Below are 14,704 nucleotides of genomic sequence, written 5' to 3'. Positions count from 1 at the left end.
TTGTAATTTGACTTTATTTTGATTTCAATGAATGTGAACATTTCAAAATATAAAAAAATGTTACAGAAGTTATATTGACATTGACATTCACACTGATTCTAGCGTAACCGATGTGTTACACGTTAATAATTAATCGGAAAGTGATCGAATACGAAGGTTAAGCCGTCGAATTTTGGCTAAGTGTTGTGCTTCCTAGTGGTCATTGTTGATCTTGACAAGTTTGAACTATTTGCTATGTAGCGGCATTTCAAACCCATAATAAAATCCACAATTATTCAATGAATCCTGTGTATGGATGATATGTAAACTTTGTTAACGTGTATGGTTTTCATTCAAACGAATTCATAACTTTTTCATTAAAGCTAATATTAAAAATTCAGTTTTTCTCAAGTAAGCCTATCACATAAAAAACACAATATAAACTAAGGAACTATTATTTAAAAAGCTGTATGTACTACCATGTTAACACATCAACTTTGTTTGCATTGATGACTAATTCACAAACCAATAACTCATCGCTAGTACATAGGCTACTAAAAAGATTACATAAGCTTTTCCCAACTAAGCTTAGAACATTTCAAACACAACTCTTCTACTGTTAATTTAGTTGGATGGACCGAAACCAAACATGTTTGTAACTATCAATAAACGTCCAAACAAGATGCTAAGGCCAGCTAGTAAGATCCAAACAAAAGTATAAGATTCAAGCTAGTGTCGTCATTTGATTAATTTTATGATCCAGACCGTTTCTGTTCTAATATCTGTGGAACAATGCTATCAGCTATTTTTTGATATACTGATATACTGAATTTAAAAGTTAACAGCTGATCTTATGCCTTTGTTTATATGTTAAATACTGCTTCCATAAGGATTACATTGCAACTTTGAGACCCCGTGGGGTCAATTGATTCCTGAGAGATTAAGCATCGGAGCAGCGACGTTGAACTTAATTTTGTTAAGCTTATTGTTTGTTGTAAGAATCACTCGAGACTGGTCATCATAGGCGCTACTTAGCAGCTGAGTGTGTATGCTCATCGGCTTAATGCTGTCCACTGACGGGCAAATATAAAATTTGAATTCATGAGATGGTATACCACTCAGCCACCTGTCTCATTTTGTCTGTTTAGGAGCACCTTGACGGATGTAGAGGAGTTCCTTGATGAAAAAACCTAAATTGAGTGGAAATCTTTACATAGAGAGGTGGGAATTATAATATCCCAAGTGCAGTCGAGGCTGTCATTGTTGAACAAATGCTCATATTATTTAAAGAATGTCATCCATCATTAATAAAATCTTGTCTGGTTACAGTACTAACTTACACATGTGGTGGTTTCCACCGAATCTTGCCTTAAACTTATTCTCTTCACAGGCTGGGGTTCAGCTCCGCAGAGAACCTGTGATATTATCATAAAAAAAAAAAAAAACAATAACTATATCAATTTTGATTAAGGTCAATAGATCGTTTAACTACGATATAATTTGTTTATATAAAAATTGATTTAAGTTAACTTAACTTCTTATCTGTTTACGATTTTATTGTTTAATAAAAGAAGCCATCAACATTCAATAACAAAATACATTTTTTCATCAAAGTTACCAAGACAAACAATAAGTTAACTCTTAAAACAATATAATTAACTTGAGTTACCGGTACCGCATACGGTTAAAAAATTTATTGTTTCTTCAATTTTTAAACTTAAAAGTTAAGTTACATGTACCTACTTGTATAAATTAAAAATACAACTAAGGATACAAAAAAGAAACAACTAAGTTAAATAAATATTTTTGTTTTTGATTTCATTTATACCTATCATAGCCTAGGATAGTAAAATTAAATTCTACCCGATATTTACCCTATATAGAAACGAATCATAGGCCTAATCGATATGTATATTTATATTCATCCGAGTGGTTTTGCCGTCATTCTCTTTTCCAACTTTTCTATTGTTTAGAACTGACGAACAAACTACTTGATCCAGAATGCGCACCATAATCAATATTCAAGGCTTCTGCCAATCGTGCCCCTATTATTAACCCATTGGCGTCGACTTACGAGTGTTACTCGTACGGCTGCTGCAGGCTCGGTGGCTGACTTACGAGTGCCGCTCGTGTCACCGCTACGCAGCGCCACTAGTTATTTAATTATTACTAGATGACCCGTGCTGCTCCGCAGCATTGAAATTAATAATAAAGAAATAAAATTCTAAACTTAATAAGGGCGGTATAACTTTAATTAAACTCTTATAGGGCTGCTGGATTAATTTCGCCTTATGACCAAATTAAAGTACAGTATAACACATTCCATATAACACAGAGAAAATCGTCCCGATGTATTTTTTTCCGTTTTGAAAATCAATTAATCCAGAACAATATCCACACACTTCCTAAAAGCACCTACAGAGAAAGCACGTACATTTGTTAACTCATATGTAACACAGCGTGAATGAGGCTTTATTAAGAATGTTTTATTAACAACAATATTTCTTGTAAAATAGACATCTCTGTCGGTAGAATTGCATGTACGCATATTCTCAGGAGTAGTTCCCTCCATCTGGTAATCTTTATTAATATTACGACTTTTGTAATACTTCCTTCCAAACAATGTTTGCTGTTCGTCCATCTTTTGATTTAGTTTCTACTTTTACAGTATCGAAAGATTTCCCTCTCGATAAGGCGACGTACAACTGACCGTGACTAAATACTGGTTCAGGCAAGTACACACCAACTCGATCAATCGTTTGGCCCTGCGCCTTGTTGATGGTCATGCAGAACGCAACCTTTATGGGGAATTGTCTTCGTTTGAAAGAAAATGGTACTGTAGAATCTGATGGAGAGAGATCAATGCGGGGTAATAGTGCACGTTGTCCAATATTTGTGCCAGTTATGATTTCTAAGTCTAAACTGTTTTCATACATTTTCTTGACAATAAGTCTTGTTCCGTTTAGAAGACCTGCTGTGTAGTTTAAATTTCTTAATAACATCACAATGGCACCTTCCTTTAAGACTAATTTGTGAGAAAGCAAACCAGTCATCTCAAGGCTGTTGAGGAATTCAATAGGGAATTGCAATAGTTCACTGTCATCATCTGTAATTAGTTTATTCACACTTATATATGTTTTGCTTGAGCCTGGGATGAGGTTTAAAACTCTTTTATTGATTTCCTCACAATGCTCATTCTTTGGTGCTAAAATGGCACATTTTGATAAGTACGATGAGTCCATAGGCGTTTGTAGGTTTTTTCCATAAATTTCTGAAACTATGTCTGAATCAGAGATAAGTGGTGGGGGTAGTCCACAGATTTGTCATCAATTGTTGGGTATTCCCCATTGCCAATTTCGAGCAAAAAGTTAGCAAAATATAACTCATTAGTTTTAGCCCTCATATTTTTGTTAATTTAAAAATTTTTAATAGTGGCCATAGGTATGAAAACTTAATTGAATTCTGAACAGTAGAGGCTCTAGATGAATGAGGCACAACCGGCAACACTTGCCGGAAATCTCCACCTAAAATGATTTTCCCACCAAATGGCACATCGTTATCCATTATATCTTTCAGTAGCCGGTTGACACACATTAGAGCATATTTGTTGGCCATAGGTGCTTCATCCCAAATTATTAATTTTGCAAAACGAATGATAGAAGCCTCTTTACTGTTGACTTTTAAGCCGGAGACTTTTTTGAAGGAATCACAAATTTTGTCTAAGATAAGATATTGGAAAATGTTTTGAAACTAAAGTTCAAAGTCAGCTCAACTCAACATACCCTCCGCCCGAATAAAAGTATAGCCCGATATTATACCGATAGCCCAAATAAGAGTAGATTATTTAGACAAAAACAAAACAAAAAACTAAACGAAACGAAAAAACGAAAGTTGATATCTATACTCAATTCTAATTACGTTATCCTATTTATTTTCATATAAGAACCTTCGGTAAAATTCCGGCATCATTTGTGTAATTAATTATGATTATTAAGATTGGCATAGTGCTGAATCACAAACAAACCAAATGGTTCCAAAATAGAATTACCTCAACAGTACCTGTTGATTTCGACGGGTTTAACCTTGTATTTTTTATTTTTTTTTTGTATTTTGTATATTGTATCTTAAACCGATGCTTGTTGTGAAATCTGGACATGCATAACTTCAATTTGAAAATTCAACCATGAAAATTGGTCGAGTAGAAGAGCCAAACGAACTGGGAAATGAAAAACTAAATTTAACTACCAATAGAGCAAATTTATTTTACGTATAATCCGGGTTTGGACTGTAGCTACATATATTCCAATGCTTGATGGGACATCTGTGCGTACATACCCTCAATTTGAGACCTCAATCTTGAAAATCGGTCGGTTAGAAGAGCCAAACGAACTCGGAAAAGAGAAACAAAATTTAACTTCTATAAGAAATACATGGAGAGGAATTTTTTTTACGTATAAACCAAGTGGGGTTATAGATAAGTATTTGCCGATGCTTGATGGAATATCTGTGCGTGCATACCTTCAATTCGAGACCTCAATCATGAAAATCGGTCGGGTAGATGAGCCAAACGAACTCGGCAAAGAGAAACTAAATTTAACTCCCATAAGAAATACATGGGGAGCAAATTTCGTTTACGTAGAAATCGCGTGGAATTATAGATACATTGATGCAGATGCTTGATGGCAAATTTGTACGTGCATACCTTCAATTCGAGACCTCAATCATGAAAATCGGTCGGGTAGAAGAGCCAAACGAACTCGGCAAAGAAACCCCAAATTTAACTCCCATAAGAATAACATGGGGAGCAAATTTATTTTACTTATAAGCCGAGTAGGATTATAGATAAATATATCCCGATGCTTGATGGCAAATCTGTGCGTGCATACCTTCAATTTGAGACCTCAATCATGAAAATCGGTCGGGTAGAAGAGCCAATCGAACTCGGCAAAGATAAACCAAATTTAACACCCATAAGAATAACATGGGGAGCAAATTTCTTTTACGTATAAGCCGAGTAGGATTATAGATAACTATATTCCGATGCTTGATGGCAAATCTGTGCGTGCATACCTTCAATTTGAGACCTCAATCATGAAAATCGGTCGGGTAGAAGAGCCAATCGAACTCGGCAAAGATAAACCAAATTTAACTCCCATAAGAATAACATGGGGAGCAAATTTTTTTTACGTATAAGCCGAGTAGGATTATAGATAAATATATGCCGATGCTTGATGGCAAATCTGAGCGTGCATACCTTCAATTTGAGACCTCAATCAAGAAAATCGGTTGGGTAGAAGAGCCAAACGAACTCGGAAAAGAAAAACCAAATTTTTTTAATATATAAGATTATTTTCCCCCCTTTTTGTTTCTTCTTACTTTTATAATGTTTAAAAATATTTTGCTTCTTGATTTGCGTATTTACTCATTTATTTTAGCGAATAACAAACAATTTTGTGTTGCCATGGAAACCAGATATCACCAAAAATCAGCTGCGGTAAGGTAAACAAATATTTTTCTACGTTATCCTACTAATATTATAAATGAGAAAGTTTGGATGTATGTTTGTGACAAGTGAACGCATTAACCACTGGACGGATTTTGCTGAAATTTGGCATGATGATAGCTCACATTCCCGATTAACATAGGTATAGGCATATTCTTATCTCAAAAATCCTTTCGGGCTCCGCCCCAGTGGCTCTATAGTTCCCCATGTTAACCTTATGAGCATTCATATTAAAAGGGAATTAAATAATTTAGTCAGCTGTTTCAACTAAAAAGTTGATTCTATGATATGCAAAAGCATTAAAAACTTACAAGGATTACCAACAGGGTGCAGCATTATTATTTTTTTTTAATCTATGATAACAGCTAATTTGCAACCAAAAGGTGAGTGAGCGTAGCGAACGAACTTCATCCTGGAGGCGAGTTAGCGTAGCGAACGAGCTAACCTGAAGGCAAGTGAGCGCAGCGAATGAGCTCCAACCTAAAGGTGAGTGAGGGTAGCGAACGAACTTCAACCAGGACGTGATTGAGCCATGCGAACGACCTCACTTATGAAGTAAAACGGGGCAAAGCCCGCGGGTACAGCTAGTTACTTATAAAAGTACACAACTTTTGATTTTTCTACGTAGGGAATCAATTGAACTTTATAATAGTGGTGTTATTTGGTGTCTAGATTAATCCTGAAATTTGTAAATCAAGTTTACTTTCAAAAAATTGTTTTTAACATTTTTATTTTTTATAGCCTAATCTTTACAGTTTTTGCTTTTTTAGTTTTATACTTTGACTATCCAATTAAGTTACCACTTTTCTGTAGTTAGTTTTACTGCAAACAAAATGGTGAAAGAATTGTTAATTTATTACCTAAGGTTTTCTTTCTATAACAATTAGAGTAAAAGTCTACAAATTCGGTAAAATTAATTGCCGACAGAGGGTGCTGCAGGCAGCGCATTAATTTCTTCCCCAATGGGTTAAGTTATCCCTTCATCAAATGTTTCCAATCACAGGTTTTTTGTGGAACTGTACCCACAGCCTGAACACCGTAATTTTGAAGTTTAGAAAACCTGTAAAAAGTAACACTTGACTATCAACAGTAACTTAATATCGTCCAACAAAATAATATCGCTAACGAGTAGCCTCCTCACGCCACCTTTTCAACTAAGAAATTGCAGTTGTTGCTTGTAAGATAAGTTTATTATGAGTTAGTGAGCACTACAATTCTGCCACTCAGAGGGTTTACGCTCAAATTGTGTAAAGAGCCATAGGCTATCTAACTTTTGTTTAACAAGCTTTCAAATTTCTAACACCACATATACTAAACTACATATACTACTGGTAAATGGTAAATACTACACCTAACCTAAATGAGATCCTATGGGTACTTACTATTTTGAGCTAGACTTTTAAACGTATGAGTTGTTAATAAACCAATACGGGTGAACTTTTTCATTTTTGTAAGCACGCTTGACTAAAATAAGTTTAAGAACATACAAAAAGTACTGAACAATTTTTAACTGTTATCCTAACCCTATTAATTTTTTTAGGGTAAAATTATGTTTGTATTGAGAGTGCCTTTTACGGTGGATTGGTTTAAATTTACGGTTCGGTATGAAATAATAAGGAAGTGTGATTTTAATTACTAAAACTACTAGGCAACTTGAATTATTAAAACAGGATATTGTATTGATATTATCTTGTAGAGTAAAAACACAATCACAGACAGAACAACGAACAACAGAAGAGAAGAGAGAAGAAGAAGAACAGAGAACGAGAGAACAGTGAACAGACTGAAGCGTAAAGCAGAAGAAGAAGATTTAAAGAAAAAGAACTAAAGAAAAAGAACCTACTGATTTTGTCTACAAAAAGGTGTAGATTTTTGTGAAAGCACTATGATCATAATGTTGTTAAGACCATGGGGTCCCAGATTATCGACTTCCCAAAAGATCGACACTGAAATAGTCCCATATTGTCGACAACTCAAAATATCGACAGTGGCGGTAATATGGGATGTCTGTAAAATGGGATGTCGGTTAATTGGGATGTCGACAATAGATAGATAGATAGATTTATTTGATCACTAAACATTATACATAAAATGCAATAGATCATATCAATAAATAGTAAACAAGGTAATCAGAGAGATACATACAATCAAGCCACATCAATTAAGGTTTACATGCACAATAAATAAGTACCTATAAGATAAATTATAAATCATACAGACAGGCTTACTAAATAATATATGCACTAGTTGAGCGGAGCGAAGCGAAGCGAGCGAAGCTCTTATACTACACTCCTGCTTTTGTTTTACAAATACTCCTCTGAACGGCTGAAGCGATCTGCACCAAATTTAGCACAATCATAGGAACCGGCCATGGGAAGGTATAAATCTGAAATGGTAGAAATCGGACCACAGGGCTTTTCTCTACGTGAATTCAAACTTTTGGAAATTTAACATGGGCCTTATGGGTTAATTGGTTGCCATTTGCGAGAAAACAATAAAAAGGTAAACAAGAGTCGCAACATATGTTAGTCAACGAATCATCTAAATAGCATATTACAAATACCGTACAGAGAAAAAGGGAAGAACAATCGGATTAATATCATTGAGTATAATTTACTACAAAATGAAATACCAATAATTATGGTCGGCGGAATAAGGCCGATGCACCATTGATTTTAAATAATCCAAATAGCCATTCCATTTATGTGAACCAAATCTAGGCCTACATACAATTGAGTTTGGATACTGCAAGTAGACAATTCATTTACATGAACCAAATGCACCATTGAGTTTGGATACTCCAAGTAAACAATTCGTTTACGTGAACCCGACGTATCATTGACTTTGGAGACCTCAAGTAAACAATTCGTATAATTAACTTGGAATACTGCAAATAGACATTCCATTTATGTAAACCGTCAATGGCGTACCATTGACTTTGGATAATGCAAATAGGCATTTTATTTATCCGAACCAAATGTATAATTGGCATTGGAAACTGTAATTAGACATTTAATATATGAGAACCAGATGAAACATAAACTTTGGTTCCTGCAAGTAGACAATTCATTTGCGTGAACCAGACTTATAATTGACTTAGAATACTGCAAATAGACATTCCATTTTAGTGAACCAAATATACCGTTGACATTGGATCTGCAAGTATTTAATCTCATTTGCGAGGAACACATGTAAAATTGATTTTAGAAAAGTATTGGATTAATATGCTAGCTCCGCTCAATATTGCAAGCATACAATTGCATTGCACACCTAGTAATTAAGTATGGAATAAGTTAAATCACAGTAGGCGACATACTTGAATAAATAATACAGGCAAGCAGTTAGCAATGAAAGTTTTACAAGTTGGAAATTTACACAAGATAAAATCACAGATATCAAAAAAATCAATGTGGTTAAAAAACTAGGCTAATATCACAGGCAAAGGATTCTTCAATACTGTAGAAGGGTGTGACTGAAAGCCACCTGTGAAGTAATTTTTTGAAATGGTCAAAATCAGCCACATGGGCTTCAAAAGGCAGCCTGTTAAACAATTTTACACCAACTTGTTCAAAAGAATTGAACACCTTGCTCAGCCTGGTGTAGGAGTAGGGTCTAGCTATATTGAATTACAATTTTTTGTGTTATAGCTATGTAAGTTTCTATTAAGAGTTAAACTGTTAAGATTTTTCTTTGTGTGAAGCATGCAGTGAAGGATGTAGAGATTTACAACAGTTAAAATCTTTTCTTGTATAAAAAGTGGTTTGCAGTGATCTTTATAATCAGAATCGGTCATTATTCCAATACATTTCTTTTGGGCGAGAAGTACATCGATCGATCACAGAAGGGCTATATCCCCAGAGCAAGAGACCATAGGAAAAGGCACTTTGAAATAGACTAAAGTAGACAGTTTTAACATAGTCAGAGGATACATATTTCTTCAAGTGTTTCAATAAATAATTAATTCGACTTAGTTTTCTTACATACAAACTCTACATGCACATTCCAGGATAATTTAGGGTATATAAGTGAATACCACGCAACTTAACACTATGACTAGAATCTACTTAAGCTAGGGTTCAAGGAAAAGATCATGCTTTCAGTTTTCTCTACATTCATAAACAAAAGATTTGACTTACTCATTGGCTTCACTTATGATGCTACTGAATTCATCCCTAATTGTGGCAACAGAGGGACTTGTCTTAAAAAAGGTTACGTCATCTGCAAAAAGGATAGAACTAGCATTAACATTCATATCTAGGTAATTTATTAAGACTAGAAAAAGGAAAGGGCCTAGTACCGACCCCTGTGGTACCCCATATTTTACCTCAGTTTGTTCCGAGAAGAATTGATTGGAAAAACCCTTTTGGTTCCGATTACTGAGGTATGATCTAAAAAGACAGTTTTGAATCAATTATTCCGTAAGATCCATTTTTTTTCTTCAAAAGAATGCCATGATCCACACAGTCAAAGGCTTTAGTTAGGTCGTAAAGAATTGCGCCTGTAGGCTGGCCAAGTTCAAAGTTTGTTAATATAGATGAGATTAGCTCTCCGACTGCATCAATAGGGGACATTCCTGATCTAAAGCCAATCTGATTCTTAGAAAAAAGGCTAAAAACTTGAAAAAAATTACAGACCTGAGTTTTAATACGGTAATCGATTCATAAACCTTGCCGAAAGTCGGGACCAGAGAGATGGGCCTATATAGTTACTGACAGAATCACGACACCCTCTTTTGTAAATAGGTATAACCTTTGAAACTTTGAGCTTTGAGGAAAAAAACCTTCAGATAAACAGACTGGGACGGGTGGCGTCGTCCTGTAATCCGGCTACTAGGAGGTCACGAATTGTGGATATTTATAGGAATGCACTGTAGATGCGATACTCGATACTCCCTGTTGTGGATTAACGTCCGCACGGGTGAGTGCTACGACTATCCGCAGTGTACTATTCTGATAATTAGACCAATTCGTATATACCAAGGAAAAAATGTGGTTCGGATTCCACTATAAACTATAGGTCCCTTAGTCGCCATTAGCTGTATGGGCTATTAATTAACAGCTGTGTCTAAGGAATATGTCGGCCTTAGTCACTAACAAGACTACAAGATCGCGCCACTCATCATACACTCATCTCCATTCATAATTGGCTTAAAATACCTACTTTGTATGGTCGCCATTTGAAATAAAAGTATAAGTACATTAATGCACATGCTTAAAGGAATTGATATCACACTGATGACCTGCTTCAATAAATAATTAGAAATATCATAAATATCGGCACTTTTTGAGCACTTAAACTTGGATACAACTTTGCAGACATCACCTGGATTCACAAGCTGCCATTTGAGGTTTGTGGGGGGTGCTCTATGTTGGGTCCTGAGGGCTGGCGTAGGAGAGGCGCTAGCAGGGATGCTGCTCCGGACATCTTCAACAATAGTGTTCAAGTAGCTGCTGAAGTTAGACGCTGCAGGACAAGTGTTCATAGTTGAGCTGAGACCGGACTCCTTTTTTATTATCTGCCAAGCAGCTTTCGCTTTGTTCTGGGCAGAGTTTATTTTATTTTCATAAGAATTTATTTTGGCTAGTTGTAAGGCATGTTTGTATTCTTTCTTGGCATAGGTAAAGATCTTAAATGACTATTTTTGTACTTAGTAAACAGATACATGACAAGACATTTCAGGTTGTTGAGATCAGGAGAGTATCAATATGCAACAGCTGTGTAAGTTTTCCCATTTTATCGATACTGCAATGTCGACAAATACCCCCGCCGCAGCAAACCTGCAGACTAAGCGAATTTCCATTTGACTGATTGGATTTACACTGAAATGTCTCCTTAAAAATATAACATTTATTCCCTATTTAAATAGAATTAGTTTAACAAGTACTTAGGTTTGCTGCATCAGGGAGGGTAATCTTCCCAGAGTGGATGTGCTGTCCATGCACACCCACTACTAGATTAGGGGTTGTGGCTTCAAGTGGTTGATCGGGCGAATTTACCGTTTGTTATTGGTTTTATCTAATTGATATATAGGCTGATTACTGATTTATAGATTGACTGATAAGATACGGTATGGTACTAAACCTACCCAAAAGATGCTAGATTGATTGTTTTTTTCTGTTAAAACTACCAAAAAGACGATGAGTTTCCCTTTATTCCTAACATGCCTACTGAAATAATGTACCGTATAGTATTATTATCTCAAGTATATAAAAATAACTCTAGTTTAACCTAGGGCCATGTTTAAAATCAGTCTCTTATACCTTTGTCTACCATAAAGAAGGTTTTGCTACAAAAAGTAATTTGTCTTAATAGTGATTGATTGTCTGATTGATGATTGAAATAACAGGATTTCTGTGAGTATACTTTGAGTTTATCTCGATTTTAGATTTGAATGATGGTAATAGAAAGAAATAAATACATTTTTTATTTTGTCGACAGTTGTTTAAGCAAAATATGCTATCACAGTTAAGAATAATGAAAAGAATGGTTATACAAATATACAATTTTATTATATACAATTCTTTTTAACAATAACAAGAATTCTTTTTTAAAATTCAACCATCTATACAAAGTTAGGTATGAAATTCTGGTTCACAATATTTCAAATCATTTTTATACTTCCAAAATTTACTGTTCAATAGTGAACAACAACAACATATTTGATAAAAATCATTAAAGTTGTCTCTACAAAGCTTCACACAACTTGAATTCTTCTTGCATGAGTCACATGTTTTTATTGTTCTTCTTATTCCACAATCAATCCATTTGGGTAGATTTGATGTTGAGTCGAATTTAGAGTCTTCCATTTCATTTAAAATCTTATATGTAACCTGAACATTTCCTGTTAATTTGTCTTTATTTTCAGATAGTATCTCCATAATACATTTGACTAATTTACTTCTATTGGATATTATACATTTTCCATTTATTATGTCATGTATTTTTTGATTAATGGATGGAATTTTATTCTTAAATCTTTGAATCATAGGTTTAATTTCTTCTTTAGTATGTACACTCAATGTTCCGAATCCAAAATTCATTATTAGATAATCTCTAATGAGAAATTTTAAAAAATCTTCATAAGATAACATGTTAGGATATAGAATATAACAAATGAATTCTCACCTGTAACACTGTTATGAAGTCACTAAGTATAAAGATCATCCATCAGATTATATAGTAAGGAGAATTCAAACAGTTTGTAAACCAAAGTGTTGGTCCCAATGTCATACGTGACTAGATATGAACATAATGTTATCAAGGCTAATGTTAACTAAACCTTTTTTTCTTCTTAAACAAACATCTTTTGGCATATTCAATATTTTATAGTTTTAATTATTACTTTAAATTCATACAAAATAAGTTGGGAGAATAATCTCCTCAATTTAATTGCATATTTAGGGCTCAAAAATCCATTTGAAAAAATTTTCCTCTTTCAAGGAGATTACTGTTAACTTTTGCCATTTCTCATACAATGATGCAGTATATAGTGAATTATTATTATATTTCTTGGCGATTTATATATTTTAGTGACTCAACTGACCATTTTTAATAAATTTGACCTTTTTACTTTTGAAATACAGTCAATTGTAAATTTATAGTACAGGAAGTAGACGAGGTAAAAGGTAGTTTATGTCGATTGAAACAGGAGATTAAACACTAATAAATGACTTTGTTCAAACTTTATTCATTTTGTAAAAGTAATATATTGTCTTAGAGCCTTAGTACAGTGTTTTTAATCTTAGAATGATGGGTACATGCCTATGATGGACCCAATATTTTGTAAATTTCAATCTTTTGACACTATACTATAAAAAGCTTTTCTTTCATCATAGTTTCTTCAAAAACTATTTGATTGTTGTAGAATAGTAATTTAAACTCATAAAGTACTTACTTAAGTCCAATTAGTACCACAAATAACCAATCAATTACATGCAATAACAGTCCTGTACTAGCTGATGCCAGATAACAGAGAAAACTCTTGAATCATGAAAGAGCTCTAGGGCAACAGTTATCACTAATCAGTTAATCAATCAATTGATGAAACCAATAATAAACCAATCAGATAATCAATCGATAAAACCAATAATAAACGGTAAATTCGCACGATCAACCACCTAAGGCCACAACCCCTAATCTAGTAGTGGGTGTGCATGGACAGCACATCCACTCTGGGAACTATTGCTCGTTCGAATAAACGTAGGTTTACACGTTTGTACCAAATTTAATCAAAATCGGATCATTTTTGCTCGAGTTATCGTGCTAACAGACACACACATACATATATATATATATATAAATATATAAATATATATAAATATATATATATATATATATATATATGAATTTGAACGGATGGTGTTTTTGGCCTCTAGGGACCTCAAAACGAAAAAAAAATCGGTCCCGCGTCCAGGTCTTACCATGAGTACTACGGTAATAGCTTATTCCCTATATGGGAAATTCGCTAATAAAACGGATCGACAAAGAGCGGGGGATTCAGATTGAAGGTGAACAGTTCTTGCTGAAAAGCTCGGTTGAGTGGTTGAGTCCGGATGCATATATAATGAGAGTCGTTATTTTTTTAAACTTCGAGCGACTTCTTTTCACGGCGATTGCAGTCACCTTCAAATTTGTCTGTTATCACAACTATCTTTTGTATATAAATTGTATTCTGCCATTTGAAGGCTTTACAATAATTTGACATTATTATTATGATTCATTATACTGTTTTTTTTTCGTGTAAGAAGGTAGTTAAAACGTGCTACCTAGGCCAAACTTTGCTTGAGGATGATTATGGTATCCATCCAAAGTTTTTTTTTCGATGGATTTTTTTTATTAGTTTTTGTTTTATTATCTAAAGTTGATAATATGGAACCCACCCGTTGGTGAGACCAAAAACCTACTGAGGTTTGAGTGGCCACATAGGTATGGCAAGGTTATTTAAAATCAATTCTGGTAAATGGAAATTCGCTTAGTCTATAGGTTTGCTGTGGTAGGGGTATTTTATGACCAAATCATGACCTCCTTTAATTACAGGCCGCGACCAGCGAGAATTGGCAACGTCGCAAGTGGCGTTGTTTAATGTTTAGTGACAGACGTCCCATAAGATAACATGGTAGACAGGTGACATCAGCTCATTAATTCGCACTTTATTGCTTTGAATTTAAATTTATAAACATACATTTATTAAAATATTGACAATAAAACATACCGAATTGAATA

The 14,704-nt window shown here is 34.3% G+C and overlaps 1 protein-coding gene across 1 annotated transcript in view; it reads right to left on the bottom strand.

Moving 5' to 3' along the window:
* Window positions 1–7,227, bottom strand: part of LOC128987671 (39S ribosomal protein L39, mitochondrial) — a 29,420-nt gene extending 22,193 nt beyond the window's left edge. Inside the window, exon 1 of the mRNA XM_054408647.1 lies at window positions 6,865–7,227. Coding sequence (XP_054264622.1) covers window positions 6,865–6,928 — 64 coding nt within the window. The 5' untranslated portion in view covers window positions 6,929–7,227. The remainder of the gene's footprint in view (window positions 1–6,864) is intronic.
* Between the last annotated feature and the right edge of the window lie 7,477 nt (window positions 7,228–14,704).

The sequence above is a fragment of the Macrosteles quadrilineatus genome, unplaced genomic scaffold (assembly GCF_028750875.1).
Source record: "Macrosteles quadrilineatus isolate MER2022 unplaced genomic scaffold, UCM_ALF_1.0 Scaffold_2__2_contigs__length_208266976, whole genome shotgun sequence".
In the NCBI taxonomy this organism is placed as follows: Eukaryota; Metazoa; Arthropoda; class Insecta; order Hemiptera; family Cicadellidae; genus Macrosteles; species Macrosteles quadrilineatus.
Note: the sequence above shows the minus strand (reverse complement) of the source record. Positions and strands in the feature narration are given on the sequence as shown.